The sequence below is a fragment of the Moschus berezovskii genome, chromosome 1 (genome assembly GCF_049115385.1).
Source record: "Moschus berezovskii isolate FMDL1 chromosome 1, NW_MosBer_1.0, whole genome shotgun sequence".
Lineage (NCBI taxonomy): Eukaryota > Metazoa > Chordata > Mammalia > Artiodactyla > Moschidae > Moschus > Moschus berezovskii.
Window position 1 is genome coordinate 66,744,699 of NC_142460.1, and position 13,305 is coordinate 66,758,003.

The 13,305-nt window shown below is 43.8% G+C and overlaps 1 protein-coding gene across 11 annotated transcripts in view; it reads left to right on the forward strand.

The window, feature by feature from the left end:
* The first annotated feature begins 207 nt into the window (after window positions 1-207).
* NXPE3 (neurexophilin and PC-esterase domain family member 3) overlaps window positions 208-13,305 on the forward strand; it is a 54,675-nt gene continuing 41,577 nt past the window's right edge. The window contains exons 1-4 of one of the 11 annotated variants that reach the window (XM_088836700.1): window positions 208-363; window positions 4,552-4,738; window positions 8,180-8,257; window positions 8,944-9,108. In XM_088836700.1, coding sequence (XP_088692826.1) covers window positions 9,022-9,108 — 87 coding nt within the window. In that variant the 5' untranslated portion in view covers window positions 208-363; window positions 4,552-4,738; window positions 8,180-8,257; window positions 8,944-9,021. Of the gene's footprint in view, window positions 364-4,551; window positions 4,739-8,179; window positions 8,258-8,943; window positions 9,115-13,305 lie in introns of those variants that run through there. The other 10 variants (XM_055416772.2, XM_055417002.2, XM_055416683.2 and 7 more) reach the window with 10 other exon arrangements.

Genomic DNA, 13,305 nt, shown 5'->3' on the forward strand with positions numbered 1-13,305 from the left:
CTGGGACACTCTGATGTCCGAAGGCGACAGGAGCCGGGTCCCGATAGTGGGCAGAGCTCAGATCAAAGGCGACAGCAGCAGGACGCCCTCGCGAGGGAGAAAAGTTGCGCGCAGCTCCGCAGGGGTCAACTCTGCGCCCCGGCTCTGGGGGAGGCTCCGCGCGCCAAGGCCGCGGCTGTCAGTCAGCACCCTCGGCCCCGCCCCTCCCAGAGCTGGACCAATCGCAGCCGGGGGTCGGGGGTGAGGCGACGCGGCGGGGCCAGGAAGCCAGGGCCAGGCGGCCTGGTGCTGCGGCGATTGAGCGCGGTGTCCCGGTCCCGGGCAGCCGGAGAGCGCACGGCGGGAGGCCAGACCTGGATGGAGGTGAGTGCCGGCCTGCGGCTTGTGCTCTAGCGCCGGGATGGACCCCTGCCGCCCGAGCGAACCACTGCCTGGCTCCTCCCGGACGCCTCTCGGCTGCTAAGACCCTTTTCTCCGCTCTTTGGCTCCCGAGCTCCCGGCCCGATGCAGACGCGCTGCCGCCCCTGGGGTCGTGGCTGGGGTAGCTGAGCCTGGAACGCGAGCCTCCGGCCCGAGGCACGGCAGACTTGGAGCTGGTCCGGAGTAGCTCGAGCAGCAGCCGGTCCCGGGGCGGGGCAGGGCGCGAGCATCTCCGTCCTCGGCTTTCTAGACTTCCCGCAATACCCGCGGGAGCAGCCGCAGCGCGGCGGAGCCCAGACTTGGGGGCAGCTGAAGACCCCTCCCCTGACACCTTGCCCGAGCGAGTACCGAACTCTTGGAGACGGCTCCCTCCTCAACCCCTAACTCCAGTCTCATCGCTCCTTTGAGCCCCAGCTGCCTTTTGGCTGGGTGTCCTCTCAGGCGTTGGATTGTTCTGCTTTTACTGTCGTTTTGGGACATCAGATTTAGGTCGCTTGGGTAGTGTGTGACTTTTACGAGGTGTAATGTGGAGATAGAGCCTGGCCTGTCGCTCGTCTCCACTTGATCAAAGACCACCAGGGTGGTGGTAAGAGGGAGTCTCAGGCAGGATTTATACAAAATTTGTAATTGTAAAATTTCCGTTGTTTTCATTATTTATTCTAAGGGAGGATTGTTGCCGCATTTTCTAAAAATAGAGGAGCACACTGTTCTGATGGGTCCCCCTCCTTACTGTGGTTAATTATCTGTTGGAACATCAGCGTGTGTTTGAAGCTGGCGGCACTCCCAGACCGTGATAATCAATTGTCTCAATCCAACACAGTAAAACAACACAATGTTCCTCCATAGCGTTTGGGCTCCGCTTTCTTTTGACTGTGTCTAATACCTTCTTTGTGCCTGTTATCCTCACAGTCTCTCTGGGCCTGGTACAGTGCTGTTATTTGTTTCTGAGAAAGAAAACGAAGGGACATATCACTGAAATAGGGTTGGCTGTCCCCATTGCCCCAGAATCGAATTGTCCTGGAGGGACGATGTAAGTTACAATCGAACATCGTTTCAGAAAGGCCATCCCTGACCAATCTGTACAAATCGCACCCTCTGGCCACTCTCTACCAGTGGTTCCCCTGCCTGGCTGTGTGTTATAATTATCTGCAGACCCTAAATAAGAAGCTGTTTCTCTGGCCCTACTCCCATGGATTCTGATCCAGTTGATGGAGTGTTGTGCAGGCATTGGTATTTGTATAAGCTTCCAGATGATATTAATGGGCATGCAAGATTAAGGACTACCATGTTTTAATAGGGCATTAAAAACATGCCCTATTTTCTTCTCACAGCATACATAGCTTTGTGACTTATTTGAGCTGTGTACTTCTCTGTCCTGTGGTTACCCCCATCATCACCACCACCACCACCACTGCACCCCCCCCCACCCCGGGGGGAAATTGTGAAAGCATTAGTGCTGCTTTAAAAGGAGAAGAGAAGGCCTCGGTGAATCAGCATTTTGGGCCCGTGAGGTGGGGGTACGTGAAAGAGAAAGGGGTCCATGGAATGAAATCAGGAAGCAAGTCCTGCAGATGTCTGTCCTTCTGCAGACTTCTGTCCCTGCTTCATTTTGGTTCAAGGATGATCTCATTTGGTTGACCCATCATTTTCATGGTCTTGGATGAGTCTCCAGTTTTTTCTCTAGACATTGCCCTATTAAGTTTCAAAGTTTTACTCAGTACCCTATGAAATACAGCTGCTCTTTGGAGAGTTTGAGCTTGGAGAATTCAAATATAGGTATATTCCGTGTAAATTGTCTTTTGTGTGGGTGTCCTGTGTTCCAAATTCTAAATCCAGATACTTGCTCTGATATGTGGCTAGCAGGTCAGAGTATTTAGGATGAGGACTGTCCCAGAAGCTGGATGTGTGGTTGTTCACTAATATACTGTTTTTGTGAAATGGTTGTCTAAGAACATTCGCCCTCTAGAGTGTGGAATTGCTGCCTCATTTTCTTTTTAGTACCAAACTCAAGTATTTCATTTGTGTGACTGATGATTGTAATTCCAAGTGAGATGGGAATAGGAAGTCAGATGTCATGGTTGTTCAGTTGCCAAGTTATGTCTGACTCTGGGACCCATGGACTGCAGCGCGCCAGGCTTCCCTGCCCTTCACCATCTCACACAGCTTGCTCAGTCTCATGTCCTTTGAGTCGGTGATGCCATCCAACCATCTCATCCTCTGTCATCCCCTTCTTCTCCTGCCTTCAATCTTTCCCAGCATCAAGGTCTTTTCCAGTGAATCAGCTTTTCCCATCAGGTGGCCAGATTACTGGAGCTTCAGCTTCAGCATCAGTACTTCCAATGACTATTCAGGGTTGATTTCCTTCAGGTTTGACTGGTTTGATCTCCATGCAGTCCAAGGGACTCTCAAGAATCTTTTCCAGCACCACAGTTTGAAAGCATCAATTCTTTGGTGCTCTGCCTTCTTTATGGTCTAACTCTCACATACATACATGACTACTGGAAAGACCATGCTGCAGCTGCTGCTAAGTCACTTCAGTCGTGTCTGACTCTGTGCAACCCCATAGACAGCAGCCCACCAGGCTCCTCTGTCCCTGGGATTCTCCAGGCAAGAATACTGGAGTGGTTTGCCATTTCCTTCTCCAATGCATGCCTGTATGCAAAGTTGCTTCAGTCGTGTCCGACTCTGGCGACACCATGGGCAGCAGCCCACCAGGCTCCTCTGTCCACGGGATTCTCTAGGCAAGAATACTGGAGTGGGTTGCCATTTCCTTCTCCCAGAAAGACCATAGCCATGACTGTATGGATCTTTGTTGATTTTTAATACACTGTCTAGGTTTGTCATAGCTGTCCTTGCAAGAAGCAATCATCTTCTAAAGTCTTGGCTGCAGTCACCATCTGCAGCAATTTTAGAGCCCAAAGAGAGGAAATCCGTTACTGCTTCCACCTTTTCTCTTTCTGTTTGCCATGAAGTGATGGGGCCAGATACCTTGACCTTGGTTTTTTTAATATTGAGTTTTAAGTCGGCTTTTCATTAGGTTGGACTTCCCTTGTGGCTCTACTGGTAAAGAATCCACCTGCAGGGCAGGAGACCTGGGTTTGATCTCTGGGTTGGGAAGATCTCCTGGAGAAGGGAAAGGCTACCCACTCCAGTATTCTGGCCTGGAGAATTCCATGGATAGTCCATGGGGTTGCAGAGAGTTAGACACGACTGAGTGACTTTCACTTTCACTTTTCATTAGGTATCTGACTTCCTAAAGCAGAAGTGGAAGGAAGTCCAATACCTTGGACTAATGTCAGTCAGTATAGGTTTGCCACAGGTCATAAGGAATTTCGTTTGGCACATAAACAGTCTTAATCAAAATTTGACACAACAGACCCAGCAGATCATGGATTTTACGTTTTGCTCGTTCTTTGAATATAAATATGAAGCATGAGTAAGTGTGTTCTAACACTTCAGAGAGATTTGAAAACAAAAGTGCTCAAGTTGAGAGTCCTCATGGAGTGATCACAACTTTTAGATGTGTCCAGTACCTCTTGTTTTCTCTAGTGGTAGGATGGAGCATTGAAGTGCATGATTATTCTAATCTTTAAGAAAAATAAGGACCTGCTGTATAGCACAGGGAACTCAGTACTCTGTAATGAGTAAAGCCTACATGGGAATGTAAAGCCTATATGTAATATAAAGTCTTTATGGGAAAAGAATCTTAAAAGGGGTGGGTGTATGTATATGTATAACTGATTCACTTTGCTGTATACCCAAAACTAACATAACATGGTAGATCAACTATACTTCAATAAAATTAAAAACACACACACACACAAAAACATACGAAGGTTTTATCTGTGATTTATATTTTTTCCAATTATATTGCTATTTATAAGGTTTTGACCTTCAGCTCAGATCTAAGAGTAATTTGCTCCATGTAAGTTTGTGAATATAAATAGCCAGGTCTTTTTTTTTTTAGTGCTAGGAAAGGAAATGTTCCTATCCTTATTCTACCCACTACTTTGTACTGAAATCTTCGTACATCTCTTGCTTTAAAATTATATTTTTGATTTCAAATGTATTTTCCTTTACTTCATTTTCAGTATCTTTAACCTGTGTTTCATGTACTTATCTCTGTTGCAGCAGGAAGAATGGTGTAAAAATGAAAAACATCAACATGTGCTTCGAATGTGACAAGAAAGGAATAAGGGATATCACGATTGTTTGAGTTCAGACTTTACACTGGAAGGAAAGTAAGCCCTAATTTCTTAGTTTCAATAAGTACCTCTTCTTGGGAACTGGAAATTCCCCCCCCCCACAAAAAAAAAAGGTAATAAACTCTATTATATATTTTTATTTTGGATTTGATTTTGGAAACTTTTTAGAGTCATTCCTATCTAGCACTATTGTTCTTACTCAATTCTAAGGCAGTTTGAGATACCAAATAATATTTTTCTGCTCTCTTTGCAAATAGATTTCTTGTTATAATGCCTTGGTTTTATATTTGTAGGAAAACCCCAAAAATCTGTTAAAAATTTCTTTTTTCACTTTGGAATCTTTCATTTTAAATTTGTTTTCTTGTATCTGATTTAATGCTTTATTTCTCCTTATGGCTCCTTTTTAATTATTACTTTTAGAAGCCAGCTTGATTCTTTATATTTGTGATTTATATTTCCTGGTGGAGATGAAGGAGAAAAACAAAACCTTCCCAAAGATGACAACTATCAACATTTTAGTATGTGTCTTTTTAAAGAGAGGTCTGGCTAGTACACCTCAGACTATATCTTCTTAGGTGTACAGATGGATCTTTCAGTCTCAGCATTCCATCTACTTGTAGCAGGAAGTAGGTCTTTTCCAGGCATGACCCTCCATGAGGATTTTCATCAGAAGTCCCTGCCTGGGAGGGACTTCTTGCATATTTGCATTGCTGCCTGTAAGGCCTTTTGTTCCGTTAGCTTTGAGGTCTCCAGGCCTCACCATCCTTCTGCACCATTGCTGTACTGTTTCTGACCAGCTTGAGCCATACTGACATCCTCTGGACTCCTGGCCTTTGTGCAGTACACAGACCACGGCTGCAGTGGTACAGCTGAGCTTCTGTGCAGTATCATCTTTGGTCTTCTCCCTCTGGCCATCAGGGAAGACTGTGGTTCTTATGGCCAACTCCTTGAGAAGGGTTTCTGCAGAGGAGCAGCTGGGGCCCTGGTGACAGTTATTTCCTTTATTTCATAGTCATTTCCTTCTAGAATTTGCAAGCATTTCAGGGTGGGTAGGTAGCTGGGTCTTGGAGAGGGGCCAGTGTTAGGGGGCCATGAAATGGTTAAGTGCAGTCTTTCACATTACCTGGCGTCTCTGTGGAGGTGGCCAGGAGTGGGAGATTTATTTCTCTTTAATTTAGGAGGGAAATACCTTTTACCTAATATGAGTGTAAGCTTTGCCAGGAGGATTTCTGGCACTTAGTACAATGTGCAATACAGAGTTGTTGTTTAGTTGCTCAGTTGTGTCCAACTCTTTGTGACCTCATGGCAGGTAGCCACCAGGTTCCTCTGTCCATGGGATTTCCCAGACAAGAAAACTGGAGTGGGTTGCCATTTCTTTCTCTAGGGGATCTTCCTGATCCATGGATCAAACCCATGACTCCTGCATTGGCAGGTGGATTCTTTATCACTGAGCTACCAGGGAAGCCCCAGGCCTCTGTAATTATTCATTGTGTGGATTGATGAATCAACGTATATCATGCAAAGAGCTGAATACTGGGAAGGAATCAAAAAGTATGGTACATTGTTATCCTTAAGTTGCTTTTGTTTGATATATTTTGTTATTTTTTAAAAATATAGTTTTTATTGGTATGTTGGGGAGACTAGAAATACATAAAAATATAGAAAGCAGCTGAGAAGTGGAAAAAGTAAGTGCTGTGGGTGGAAAGCATGTTGGAATAGATTAGCTTCATTTCCTTTATGGTGCTGGGGTGAGGAAGGGTTGTTGTCTGTCTTTGTGGTGTGGGAATGGGAACAGATTGGATCAGAGGAGTAGGGGAGTGAGGGAGAGGGGGCTTGCCAGGTCCAACACAAAAGGGGGGAGTGTTGGTGCAGCTGAGGTTTCCTGAGGCCCTCTGCACTGGGATTATGCACCCTCTTCACCTTGACCTCTCTACCCTGCTTTCCATGAAAACTGTCGCTGGGAACAAAATACTAGCATCTTCACTGCTTACCTGTATCATAATAGCAAGTGGGGAGAGCATTTTAAAAGTGATTACATGGAAGAACAGTAAGGAGCAGCCCACTCTCGAGTCCTCTGCCTTCAGCAGGTATGATGAAGGATTAGGGTGACCTGTTACTCCTCACGCTTAGCTTTCATCTCCTGTTATCTTTAGGGCGGGTGTCTTTCCTCTTGTGCCTTGTTACTCAACTGAGGGGGCATCAGGGCTGCCTGTGGGGTAGGGGAGCCAGAAACCCAAAGGGTGTTTGCTGTCTCTTGCCATACAGAGGGATGGCATTCCTGTTTTCCAGAGTTTATCAGAATGGTTTGCATCTAATCCCAGAACTTCTTATAAAATCACAGGTTTTCCTCTTGTTGTTTAGTCATTAAGTCATGTCTAACTCTTTGCAACCTTATGAATTGTAGCCTGCCAGGCTCCTCTGTCTATGGGATTTCCCAGACAAAGAACACTGGAATGGGTTACCATTTCCTTCTCCAGGGGATCTTCCCAACCCAGGGATTGAACCCAGATCTCCTGCATTAGCAGGCATATTCTTTACCACTGAGCCAGGAGGGAAGCCCATAATTACTCTAGTAATCTTGAGAGTCCCTTGGATTGCAAGGAGATCCAGCCAGTCCATCCTAAAGGAGATCAGTCCTGGGTGTTCATTGGTAGGACTGATGTTGAAGCTGAAACTCCAATACTTTGGTCACCTGATGCGAAGAGCTGACTCATTGGAAAAGACCCTAATGCTGGGAGGGATTGGGGGCAGGAGGAGTGGGGACGACAGAGGATGAGATGGCTGGATGGCATCACCGACTCAATGGACATGGCTTTGGGTGGACTCCGGGAGTTGGTGATGGACATGGAGGCCTGGTGTGCTGTGGTTCATGGGGTCGCAAAGAGTCAGACATGACTGAGCGACTGAACTGAACTGGATGTAATAGAATTTAAACTGTAAGGGAAGGGAAGGTATTTATTTAGACCTCTTTAGAAAATTAACGTGAATTTTGTAATTTCTAAGAATCTGAAGCTGTTTTTCTTTGCTCTCTTAAAAGTTAAAGCATAAATAAGAAGCAGGAAAAATATCTCTATTTATATGAAAACCTGGAACTGGGTTTGAGTAAATTGTCCAAATGTGGAATAGTTCCTACTGTGCTCTGGCTCTTTGCTTTCCCATGACTCTGGGCCTTGGATAAGGTTAAGGAAGAGGAAATACAGTGTCTTTCCTTTTACTCCACCCTAAGCTGTTGTAATTGGCTATCTGTTTGCTCATCTCTCCTCTTCGAAGGAATCCTTTGGAGAAAAATGTGCTTTTTAAATCCATACCAGTTGCTCTTCTATACAAAGAACTCTTAATGAAACTAAACAGAAAAGAAGCAGATCAAACAAAGCTCATTTGCAGCTCAGAAAAGCAAAGACATGGAGTTTTTAAAAATTTTTAATTGAAGGATAATTGCTTTACAGAATTTTGTTGTTTTCTGTCAAGCCTCAACATGAATCAGCCATAGGTATACATATATCCCCTCCCTTTTGAACCTCCCTCCAATCTCTCCCCTCCTCCCACCCCTCTAGGTTGATACAGAGCCCCTGTTTGAGTTTCCTGAGCAATACAGCAAATTCCTGTTGGCTATCTAATTTACATATGGTAATGTAAGTTTCCATGGTACTTTTTCCATACATCTCACCCTCCCCTCTCCCCATGTCCGTAAGTCTATTCTCCATGTCTGTTTCTCCATTGTTGCCCTGTATATACATTGTTCAGTACCATTTTTCTAGATTCCGTATATATGCATTAGAATACGATGTTTATCTTTGCCTTTCTGACTTACTTCACTCTGTATAATAGGTTCTAGGTTCATCCACCTCATTAGAACTGTCTCAAATGCATTCATTCATTTTTATGGCTGAGTATTATTCCATTGTGTATATGTACCATGACTACTTCATCCATTCATCTGTCGATAGACATCTAGGTTGCTTCCATGTTCTAGCTATTGTAAATAGTGCTGCAGTGAACAAGGGGATACATGTGTCTTTTTCAACTTTGGTTTCCTCAGGGTATAAGCCTAGGAGCGGGGTTGCTGGGTCATATGGTGGTTTTATTCCTAGTTTTTTAAGGAATCTCCATACCATCTTCCATAGGGGCTGTATCAATTTACATTCCCACCGTCAGTGCAAGAGCGTTCCCTTTTCTCCACACCCTCTCCAGCATTTACTGTTTATAGACTTTTTGATGAGGGCCATTCTGACTGGTGTGAGGTGACATCTCATTGTCGTTTTGATTTGCATTTCTCTAGTAATGAGCGATGTTGAGCATCTTTTCATGTGTTTGTTAGCCATCTGTGGAGACATGGAGTTTTGAGGAGTGAAGGAAGCCATGGGTCGGCCATGGGTGATCAAGACACAGCCCGACCATGTGGATCAGCTTCTTCAAACTACGGCTGCTCTGCTGTCTGCTTGCAGTGTTGATGGTGGTGGTGCTGGTCGTCAATGTTGCTCAGGTAGAGGTGAGTCCTCAGCATGCTTCTTCGTTACTAAGGGAACCGCATCAGGGGATTTGGGGCTAATGAGTCTGGAAAATATTAATCATCCTGGTCACAGTTCTTGTTTGCATTTATTCAGTAAGTGTTTGAGTGCCGTCAGTGGCTATATACTGTGCTAGTCACCAAGGATGCAGTGATTTCTTCACTATGGCGCTCATGTTCTAAATGTGCATGGGAGAAAATATGAGTTATAATTAAGCATAAAATATAATAATAAATGATAATTAGAAATTGTGAGTATTGTACAGAAAAGAAAGTGGGTTACTGTGTTGTTGTTCAGCTGCTCAGTCGTGTCCCACTCTTTGTGACCCCATGGATCGCAGCATGCCAGGCTTCTCTGTCCTTCAGCATCTCCCAGAGCTTGCTTAAACTCATGTCCATTGAGTCATTGATGCCATCCAACCATCCCATCCTCTGTCATCCCCTTCTCCTCAATCTTTCCCAGCATCAAGGTCTTTTCTAATGAGTCGGCTCTTCACATCAGGTCGCCAAAGTATTGGAACTTCAGCTTCAGCATCAGTCCTTCCAGTGAATATTCAGGATTGATTTCCTTTAGGATTGACTGGTTTGATCTCCTTGCAGTCCAAGGGACTCTCAGTAGCCTTCTCCAACACTACAGTTCAGCAACTTTAGAATGATTAAAGGAAGCCTTTCAAGGAGGGGACCTTTCATCTGATTCTTGGCAAAAAAACTGGGGGAGATTTTCAGGGGAGGGAGTTCATGATGAGTGTTGTAAAGACTATGTGTGGCTCTCAAGGCAGGGACCATATATTATGGAACCCTTACAGTGCCTGGTGCCGAGAAGGTATTTAGTAATAGTCCCCTTTCCCTTTATCCGCTAAAAATTCCCTTCATGAACTCACATATCACCGAAATTTATGGAGCATTTCCTATTGAAAATGATGCTGTTCTTTTAATTTTGTTGGCTTGTGGTACTTCTCAGGTGACAGGTCCAAGTTAATTCTGGTATCTCTTTGCTCTTTGGATTTTGCTGTGGACTGACTGTTCACCATCCTGGCCCTGTGGGAGTTCAGGTTACTGTCCTTTTATCCTTTCAGGTGTTTCTTTCCCCAGCCTCCAGGAGTTTGCTTACACACATATGCTCCTTAGTACTCTGATGAATGCTTATTTAGGACTCTCTGCAGATCTCCTGAGTTCTCTTTGTGTGGAGCTCTCGTCTCCTGTTACTGTCCTGTGGATTCCAATCAGCTTTAAGACTCTCAGCTCCATCTTCTCAATTTAGGGAGTTCACCAGGCTCCTGCTGGGTTCTGTCCTACTGCTGGAGATGCTCTCAAGGCTGTCAGCAGAGGGCAAACACTCACAGGAATCATTTTCTCTATTTCCCATCTTTCAGGTTGTCAGCAAAGGGCAGTCAATCATAGGAATCATTTCCTTTATTTCCCATCTTTCAGGCATCATTTCTTCTGTTGTCTAACGTACTATGTCTGGAGAACCACTGTTTCAGGTGGAAGAGTAAATCTCACCATTTCTCTCTCTTGGTTGCAAGCAGAAGTCTGGGAGACTTGAAACTGAAGGGAAAGACTTAATCAAGAAGCTGGAGAGAAGGTTTAATGGACAAAGGGGAGCTGGAGAGGATGGGACCCAGAGCACAGACGGAGCACATAGCAATGTAGGATGAGGGACACGTTTCATAGTGTGTGTTTTTGTTATCATTTTATTATTCGCTATGTAGGGGGAGGTGTGCTCCTTCCTCTGATGTAAGAGGGAAAATTGTCATAATTGGTGGTAACGTGGATATATCTACTGCTGGAAGGTGAGACATTGAGGGAGTTCTTTCTAGAAGGGAGGTGAAAGGTGGGAGGAAGGTGGTGCCCAGAAGGCTGGTTCAGACGGGCTTGAAAGAATGGGAGTGGGGGATGGAGCTTGATCCTGCAGGATGATGGAGGGACAGTGACTTTCCAGATCACATGTGTGCGTGGTGCTTATCTGCATTGGCTTTGTGAGGGTGTGTGCTTTACCGCATTCAACAGTCTGGGTGTAAGAATAGAGAAGATGGTTGTGTATGTCTAGGAGGTCTAGGATGGCTGGGAGGTAGGAAAGGGGAGAAGGAGAGACTTGAGAGGGTAAGCCATTCATTCGTGGGTGCTCAGGCCTGTCTGACTCTTGTGACCCCATGGACTGCAACCTGCCAGGCTTCTCTGTCCATGAAATTTTCCAGGCTAGAATACTGGAATGGGTTGCCATTTCCTACTCTATGGGTAAGCCATAGTCCACATCATTAATGTTATTGCAGTCAGGAAGGAATATTAGGAATTATGGTTAGAAACCCTCTTAATAGTCCTGCTGTGGTTCTTAGAAACTTTTGGAGAATGTCCACTAACAGCTCCAACTGTCTGCATGAACACAAGCCAAACAATAATGGAGAAGGGAGGTGGCAAGTAAGAAATGATGCAGGACAGTATTGATATTAAAAATTATATAAACAGATCTTTTTGTGGAGTATGGTGAAACACTTTGCCTTGTCTAAAGACGTCATCTTGTCCAGGCTGAGAATATTGTCATGACTTTTAAACCATTCAGTTTATTACTGTGACGTTAATAGTTAAAGAAGCCTGGAGTGCGGGGTGGGGAGTGGGAAAGGCTTGAACCTTGGCTGTCTGCCATCCCTTAATCCCTGGTCCATCCTAGGCTTCTGATGGTAACTGTACTTTGCTTGCAATTAGAGTATCTGAGCATTTTCTAAAAAGTACAGTCTCAATTTTAATTAAAAATATCACATAAGAAAATTAGCCATTACAGTGATGAGGGGAGAAAAAGCATTTTCAAATGTGCCACATTCAGAACTGGTTAAGATAAATGAAACACACTAATAATGAATGCAGGAAATACTCTTTCCATTGGTAACAGGTCTCCTTCACGTTTTTGTTTTCACATCTCACTCTCAAGTTAGTCTTCTTTATATTGTGTATGTGAAGTGTTTTGCAATTTAACAAAGAAATATTTCCTTTGTCACAACTATTACATTTTTGCTTAGTTTTCCAACATAAAATGTAATTAGATACTTTAAACTCTTCAACTTCTGAAACATCAGTAAATATTTATTGAATGAAAGTTGAATATATTAAAAATAATTCATGGGGCTTTTGAAAAATGCAAATCCTAAGACTTCTTGTCTCAGGTGTATCACAACACAATCCCCACATTTCCTAAGATATGGTCAAATTCAGTTATATAAGTAAAGGAACAAATAAAATCCACAAACAAGCAAAACCCCTCTAGTTAGGTGATTTTGAATAGAACAACTACTATAGTAAATTCACAGATTTCTCTAAAAGTCTCTCAATGTCATATTGGTATAAATGGTAGGCTGAATAAGGCCCCCAAAGATGTGCTGAATAAGGCACCCAAAGATGTCAGTGTTTGAATTTCCAGAACCTATGAATATGTTGTCAAATAAAAAGGACTTTGCAGACAAGTTGAAGTTAAGGATCTTGAAGTAGGGATATTATTCAGGATTATTTGGGTGGGCCCAATATAATCATGTGGATCTTTATAAGAGAGTGGCAGAAAAGTAGATATGATAGGTAGATATGATAATCTATCTGAATATTAGATATTGGAGTGGATATTAGAGTGACTTAGCAGTAGCAGCAGCAGTTAGAAACCATCCTTTCATATCATGTATGAGAAGGAAGTATATGTTTTGATATCTAGCAGAAGGTTGTAGGGAGAATTCCTTGTTATTTTTCTGATAAACTCTTATTGAGCATTGCCTATATTTATTTGTTTTTTCCTTATTTATTGATATCTTAAATATATATGCTTTCTGATTATGAAAACAATACCAGTGTTTTAGGGCTTTTGGCTGCAAGTAAAGAAAGCTGATTCAATCTGACACTCATATTAAGGAATAATATTCATTTAGAATAGAAGTCAGGAGGTAGGTTGGACATAGTTTAAGCTCCATTTCTCTGTAAGTCTCTCAGCTGTGCACTCCTTCATGCATTATCTATGGCATCCACTTTCATGATTGGATTTTATGCTGCTGCACAGCAGCAGGTAGTTGCTTTCTTACACATGTCCAGCTTGAGATACAATTTTTTCAGTGGCAAGTAAAATCAGAGAGCTGTTCCCAGAGTACTGGTGATGTCTGGATTTGGGTGCATGCATCCCTCAGAATCCTCCAGCAGCTT